At 40.9% G+C, this 8,389-nt stretch overlaps 1 protein-coding gene across 1 annotated transcript in view; it reads left to right on the top strand.

Moving 5' to 3' along the window:
• LOC149076417 (uncharacterized) overlaps positions 1 to 5,475 on the top strand; it is a 103,350-nt gene extending 97,875 nt beyond the window's left edge. Inside the window, exon 4 of the mRNA XM_089243972.1 lies at positions 1,501 to 5,475. Within this exon, the coding sequence (XP_089100098.1) occupies positions 1,501 to 3,644 (2,144 nt within the window). The 3' untranslated portion in view covers positions 3,645 to 5,475. The remainder of the gene's footprint in view (positions 1 to 1,500) is intronic.
• The last annotated feature ends 2,914 nt before the right edge of the window (positions 5,476 to 8,389 follow it).

The raw sequence follows: 8,389 nt of genomic DNA on the forward strand, positions 1-8,389 counted from the left end.
AACATAAACGGACCGTCGTCGAAATCTGCTCTTCCTACACTGAGGCAAGGGACACACAACAATACACAATTTCTACAACCTTTAAAGAAGAGAACATCCCCTACTTCTCCTTTAGGAAGGGGTGTTCCAAGAGAAGAGTTGTCTATAATTTTATGATACCTATTTCATAATATAGCGATATGGTCCAAATATGATGCACAGAGAGAGAAAGAAAACCAGGAGAAAGACAACCACAAAATCATTGATTAAAACCGCTAAATATTAGGGATGTCCTGATTTTTGAAACTTCGGACGCGTAAAAGCAGTTAAACAATTTCGCTGACCGGCGGAAATAATTTGTGTACCGGCAAAAGAAATATGTAACTATAATTCACAGACCGGCTAACAAAAAAATATGTAAATATAAAATATAGTCATTAGCCGGATCATCACAAACCCGGCTAATGGCTAAGACAAAAATAAAAATCAATCAGTAGAGACGGTATAATATTAAATAAGTCTTAAATTATGCTGCTATTAAGTGGCTATACATGAATCGGTCGAAATGTTTCGCGGACCGGCTGGAAATTCCCACGGATAAGCACCGGCACAGGGTGATTCAAATTGTTTGTCCATAGAACTGTCTCTGCAACGATTGACTTTAGAGATATAGTATACTTTCAGTTACAAAGTTTCCAAAGGACATACGGTTTCCTAAAATGCCGTGATTTATTTTATGGGCGGTATACATAAAAGATAATAATAAGTAAATAAACTATTCACACAGTTTTCGTGTGCGAAGAAACCCAATTAGAAAGTTGTTGCCCCGTATCTTCTGAGACCAAAAAAATATATTCAACGTTTCTAAGTGCAACATTCACCGAGAGATACTTCAATTTAAGAATCGGAAAATTTTGGGAAAGAACAGCATAAACTTATGTGACTCACGGCTGTTTTTCCCTACTTGTCGTTTATCCCCGTGGCTACCCAGAACAGTTTGATAGATATTGTGGATTCATCTACTTTGAAGCACGAACGACACTTATATGAATATCGTTAGTTCACCGCAACGCACATATTTATGCTGTTCTTTCCCATTTTTTATCCTATATTTGAATTCAAGTATCTCGGTGAAGGTTGCACTTGGGAACGTGGAAATGTTTTTGTTGGTCTCAGAAGATACGGGGCAACAACTTTCTTATTGGGTTGTAGCATCAACTTTTTTATTACTTTCAGCACACGAGGACTGTATAAAAAGTCGATTTCTTTCTTTTTTATGTGTACGACCCCCTCAAATGAATTACGGCATTTTAAAAAAAACGCATGTCATTTGAAAGCTTTTTATAACTGAATATATACTTCTAACATCAATGGTTGCAGAGATATTCCTATGGGCAATTAATTTGAATCACCCTGTATGTAACTCGTAGACATGTATCCAAATTGAAGCATGCATTTTAATAATTTGCCATGACCATAAGTTCTTTTAATAAAGCGTGTGTATTTCATTTCTTCACGCAGATTCCCCGAATCTCCCTCCCGGCTGCATAGTGTGCGCATGGTGCCAAAAAGTCGGAATGAAACTGTTCACGCTCAAAACGCCGAACGGCTGCAAGGCATTCTGCAGCGAGCTGTGCTTCACCCAGTGCAGGAGAGCCTCTTTCAAGAAGAACAAGATCTGCGACTGGTGCAAGCACGTCCGGCACACGGTCAACTACGTAGACTTCCAGGACGGAGAGCAACAGCTTCAGTTCTGCAGTGACAAATGTCTGAACCAGTATAAGATGAACATATTCTGCAAGGAAACCCAGGCCCACTTGAAGATGCACACGCACCTGAAAGAGGCCGCTTGCAAGATGGCCGCCGGCGGCAACGTCAACCTCATTACGCCTGAACTTTGGCTCAGGGATTGCCAGTCTCAGGGCAACGGCGGTAGCCTTCTGTCGCCAAAAGACCCCACCGATGTCATGGATGGCGCTCTCTCCGACGAAAACGTGACGTGTGAGACGCCGAAAAGTCTCGAGATTCGACCACCGTCACCGGTAGCGATCGAGAAGAAAATACGAACCGAAGGGTACGGGCGATTGGACAAAGTCCGGCAGAAACATTCGAGGAGATCCGGCAGGTCTCACTTGAGACTACCCGGTCAGAAAGTGGACCACGAATCTCACATCTCCCGGCACAAAAGGAAAGAAAAGAAAAAGACATCCAGCAGTCATCACAATGGTTCCGGAAGAAACCACATAGTACCGCCGATACCAGGAGTGAAACCGCTGACGAACGGGTTGTCACCGTTATGCAATACCCCGAACGTGCCCCCGCAGATGCGCCCATCCCTGAGTCAGAACTCGTCCATAGTCGATCATTTCCGGCCTCCGTACATGCCACCTGGTGTGGTACCGAACTCATTCCAATTCCTAGCTCAGCATCACATGGAAAACATAATGAGGAATCAGAACAGGATGAATATGAGACCGAACGCCCCGCCATTCCCACTTCCTCCATGGGGCATGCATCCTTTTCCGCACGGTCCGCAGCTTCATCCGCCACCTCCACCACCACCGCCACCTCCTCCTCCTCCGGTTCCATTGTCACAAGCACCGCCTTTAACTTTTCCATCGCAACACACCAACCATCACCCGCAGCAGCAGCACCAACAAGTGAAATCCCAGAGTCGTAATTCAGCTCAATCTCATTCTTCTTTAGAAAATTCCACGCCTAAGCCGATAAGCAACAAATCGAAACATTCCTCCTCACATTCAAAACCTCCACCCACTACGTCACCGGCATCTTCGACAAAATCAGCGGCACCGATACCAGCTCCAGCTACTCTGCTGCCTCCGGTCACCGTGATGGTGCCGTTTCCCGTCGTATTGCCCGTTCCCTTTCCCATACCGGTACCAATACCCATCCCTGATTCGATCTTCGAGAAAGTCCGTAGCGAAAAATCCCAAAATAACGCTTCTCCAAACGTTAGACCCGAGGAACCGAGCATGCACTCACCCATATCCGAGGCACAGAGCGAAGAACAGGAGCAGGAGCAGGTGACGGGTGACTCCGACAAGGACCGGGACAATCTGATTGACGACGCAGTAACCATGGACCTGTCCATGAACAAAGCTGACCGTGTTGCTGGGAGCAGCGATATCGACGACGCTGCCGCTTATTGGACAGACAATCGGTATCACAAGACTGAAGACAATCGACGCATGTCGGTGCTGTTCGGTGAACGCGTTTTCGGGACTGGTACGCCAACGGAAAGGCGAGTGGACACCGATCACGATTCGAGGAGCTTCTCCTCGCTCTCAGAGGCCGTCAGCGTCGATGAGTACGACGACGAAGACATGGGACCTACAGTCGATAACGACTCCATGAACAATAACAACACGGTGGTAAATCACGCGTTCTTCGATCCGCAAAGATACAGTTTCAGTCCTACATCTAACACTACAGCCACTACTAGTCTCGTGACACCTGGAGGTCTTCCCGAAAACTCCTCGTCGTCGTTGCATCGTGTAAGGAACGAAAGAACGATTTACGCAGACGCGATACCATCGTCCGAAAAAAGAAAACAGATCCCCGTAATGTCGGCGGGTCCCCGGAACTGCAAGAGGTCGTGCACGCAACAGGGTCTGAATCTCGTCATGTATAAAGAGAGCGCATAAACGTCTATATGAGCGTACCTCCAGATATGCGTAAGAAGATCCAGAGGTTCGTGAACTTGGCGTAAAATTTCGTTCCTTAAACAAATTATTTGCGTGTTTCTCAACCTTTTTTTCGAACATGCCCCGGACAATTTTTTTTTTGTAGCCCCCGTCTATAACACCCTCCTCCTCCTATAGGTATGAGATCCTTTCTATTTTCGAGTAGATATTTAGTGAACAAAAAAATTTTAAGGACCCCTAGGCAAGTATTGAATGAACTTTTCTCTAATAGGGGTTCTCTACGCAGGGTGGTTTCAAAGCAAAGATATGTTTTCCATGCCCCATACTAAGCTGGAAGTAACAGCTTGCAAATTAACATCCATACTCATTACATCTGTTGGCTCTCTATGGACATTAGGCCCCTCCTGCGGCCATGCCTAGATAGGCCCTGGGTTTTGTGTGCAGGTCTGCTGGATATTTCACCATATTTCACTTAAAAGCTTTATTTCTTTACTAGGGGGGAGGGGTCTCTCCCCACACACACACACACACTTCTCTTCACAACATATCTTGTTCATTTCGTCCCACTTCATCAGCGTGCTATGGAAAGGGACGTGTGAAAGCAACAGCTTACTGAAGTAGCGAATTTTAATAAAAATAATAATAAAGCAACAAAAAACAAATGAGATTCATCAAGTACCCCCAGAAAACCTAGCCTCCTGGATACTACAGGAGGCTTCCAGGAGGCTTTGGTGCTACACACATTGGTCTTTCTTTTTTTCCTTTCTTTTTTGAAAGAAAGAAAGCTACATTGGTCTGAGAGAAATGTCCGTATACTGAACTCCGTGTTTCAGACAATTCACGGTAAAGAATTCTATTCTTAGTCCCCGAACTTCTGGATCTTACTGTTGTGTTGCAAAACATTTCTACGAGTATGTATAGTAGAGAGCTCTGTGTTGATGATGACGATGACGTCTGTCAATGTGCCCCACACTTCGTTCATGTATCAAATACGTTATAATGTTCATACCGACGTCAAAATCGTCGTTAATGTTCCAAACGAAAAAGAAATGAATAATGCAGTAATTTATGTGTTACATCATTCCTGAATACATACCGCATATCAGTGCCATAAATTGACTAACAACTAATACGCATAGCTGTGCTGGTGTGAACTCAATAATTAAAATCATAAATGTTTTTTTTTTTTGTTACGAATGTTATCGATTGAGAAATGTATACCAATTTATGCTTTACTAGTTGTGATATTTAAATTTTTATTATTATTTTAATTATGGTTGTTTTTTTTTTTCATTATTCGACTCGAATTTAATTTGAGGTTTTTCTGATTCTTTACTGAAAATGGTTGTTGTAATAATTTAGCTTGTGATAAATTTACCGGATGGTAGCACAGATACACACACAGGGTTATTATAATTAAGGTTCCCGTACCTTGAGTAGTTTTTCTCAAAAACTGCTTATCCGAATACAACTAATTTTTTAGGGTATCTTAATGAGATCATGAGAGAGAGATTTATGAAATGAAAAAAAGTTCAATTTTTGATCTCCAGGTGAAAAATTGGCGCTTTTTTATTGAAATTTCCTTTTTTCTCCATGGTCCATCTTACGTATATACCAAGTTTCAATAGAATATGTCGTCCAGAAGAGCGCTACATAAGTCGGAGTAGTGTCACAGTGTGTCAGTATACTAAAACTACTCAGACCTATATAACGCCCGTTCTGGAGGACGTATTCTGTTGAAACTTGGTATATATATGTTATATGGATCATAGAAAAAAGGAAATTTCAATAAAAAACGCCAATTTTTCACCTGGTGATCAAAAAATGATTTTTTTTTTTTTTTTTAATTTCATTATTTTCTCTTTCCCATGGTCTCATTAAGATATCCTAAAAACTTGGCTGCATTCGTATAAGAAGATTTTGGGAAAAACTACACAGAGTTTTCGTGAACTTTAATTATAATCACCCTGTACATTCGTGGGAAATAATTATAGTAAAAATCAGACATATCTCATATAGAAATTTCTGTTCGAAAATCGTATACATAATATAGTTGTTTTATACAAAATATATTGTCTGTTGGATTTCGGTTGTGAAAAGATCCTGTCAAATGGTTTTCCCGCCTTCGTTAATGAGTGAAAAATCCATTCTATCAATTAATTATAATAAACTTCCCTTGGTTGTATAAAACGTTGTTTTACGGTATTTTAAACCGTTATCTGGGGGGTGGGAGCGAACAGTTTTCATTCACAGCTTTCGTTGACATCACAATAATATGTAAATCCCTTATTAACCTTTTAAGCGGCATTAAAGAGATATCTCGTCTCCCAGAAATCCTTTTACTTTAGCATTAATAAGCCCAGATATTTTGTGAAATCTGTTTCTCAACGGAAACACTTTCCTCTATACCTCTTAGTTTGAACCTGCTGAAAATCAAAAGTAAGCCTACTTCATTAGAAAAATATATGACATTTTAATGGGGACAATGATTCCTAGTACCTTGGCCGCAGAAAGTTAATCCAGTGGTTCTCAAACTTTTGTCACCTGCGGCTCCCCAGAATAGTTTTATAGATATTTCCACTTATAAAAGAACCACTCCAAAGCATAAACAGGCACACACAAATGATTATGTCCAGCTCGCCGTGTCGCCTCGGATGAATGTTGGCGACGCCCCAGAAGCCGCTAAGCACACTTTGAGAAACACTGAGTTAATCAAATAGCAAGTTCTACAGCAGCGAAACAGCGGCAAGTCCAATCGTAAGCAGGAACGACAAAGCATGGACTCATCCGTATACGGCCAGAGGGGCCGCGGGTGCAGATTTGGGGGGGGGGGGGGTCTCCATCAAAATCAGACTCCGTGGTTTAACTATCACTCCACCCCCCCCCCCCTTCCTCTCCGAGGATCCCCATGCTCTTGTGACGGACCTCGTCGTGAATGCCGTCTGTACCCATCATCAAAGGAAGAGGGGCCTATGACACGTGCTCAAACTCATATCATTATTCTTGAATCCAAATTGTATGAGGAATTTAATGGGAAAATTCGTTCAAGAGAGGTACGCCGTCGGGAATTGCGTTGAGCACTCTTTGGGCGTTTCAGTGAGCGCCGCCATGTTGAAAGTGCCATACGTGAGATACGATTGATGATTTTACTATAAAAAATTCAACTTTCACTTCATTCTCTTTAAATTTAGATCTGATTTTTCTTTTAAAATCAATCAATCTTTAATATTTGACGAATTGTTGATATCTGATCTGGACGAGTTCGATCCGTGAAGTGAATTGCTATCTCTCTTTCTCTGCGCTCCAACAAACAAAACCGGTTGAGCCCATTCCTCTGAAGATTTACAGTCGGACCCCGATTTAACAAACTGACCCTTAAGCCATTTTTTTAGAGACAAACAAAACACAAATCTTAAAAGACAATAAATGAAAAAGAAAAATCCTTATTTTTTCATGCTTGTGCAGACAGCCGTGAATGCAACGGTTAGAAATATTCAATCATTACAATTCGCTCATAGTTCGAAAACTAGATGGCACCACTATAACAAGCATTACACAGAAACAAACTTCCCGTCATGTTCATGACGACACGTACACACACATTCCTACATGCACCAGTTCATTACAAGTTCCGCGGAGGAATATGAACGAGGTACATGTTTGGTTTAATAGTCGACAGCCCTGTAAAATTTTAATTAAAACGTTTGACGAAATCGTAGCTGTAAATTTTGATGGTAGGAAGCCCTACAATCATTCAACTTCCATTGGTTGCCAAACATAGGTTGATGTATCCGCTGCATAGACAACACACATACAAGCACGATTACTGACGTATCTCGATCAGATAACGTCGGTTTTCAAGAAAAACCTCCAAAAATGCAATTGATATATGCACGTATATCCGTAGTATCCGTGCAGTGCCGTCTATCGGTTAAATTTTAACTGAGGTTTGAGGAAAAAGGAGGAGCCGCCAATAAAACTCTTGTCAAAAGTGGGGGATGGGTGGGGGGGTCATGCTTCAAAAAGTTTGGGAACCACTGATTTACAGCAAGAACTCTCGGACAATCTTGTCTAATTTTAAATAAACAACAATTCTCACAGATGATAGAATTCTAATAACGAATGAACAAAACAATAATACACTAGAACAACAATAGCTATTCATAGTTAAGTATATTTTCACAGCAATACCCGAACAATAATCGTTTATGACGACGACACAAATAGCTGAGAATATTTTCTAATAATGCATAAACAATTATGATTCATCGCAACAATACCCAACGATAAATTGCCTCGAATGCACCGAACGAAGTGGCAAAAAACTAGTTTTCTGCTCTAACTATAAGCAACGTTTAATTGTATGAAAAAAAAAAAAACACACAGGGAACAGCTATTAGCTGTAGTGATAATATTGACGTTACACTTTGAACAAAGGCGGCGGATAAGTCAGCCTGAGTTTTCCAGGGGCTCTACCCATAGATAATTTTCTGACAATATATAAACAATAATTATTATTTATGGCAATAATGCAAATATATAGATGAGAATGTTTTCTAACAATACAAAAACAAATATGATTTATTGCAACAACACTCGCGCTGATAAGAATATTTTCTAAAAATGCATAAACAATTATAATGCACTGCACAACAATACCGATATATAATTTCTAACAATTCATAAACAATTATGATTCACTGCAACAGTACAGGTTTTCTAACAATACAAAAACAATAATTATT

This window comes from Pholcus phalangioides, unplaced genomic scaffold, assembly GCF_987345545.1.
Source record: "Pholcus phalangioides strain wild (caught in Gottingen) unplaced genomic scaffold, Ppha-v1.0 ptg000015l_1, whole genome shotgun sequence".
In the NCBI taxonomy this organism is placed as follows: domain Eukaryota; kingdom Metazoa; phylum Arthropoda; class Arachnida; order Araneae; family Pholcidae; genus Pholcus; species Pholcus phalangioides.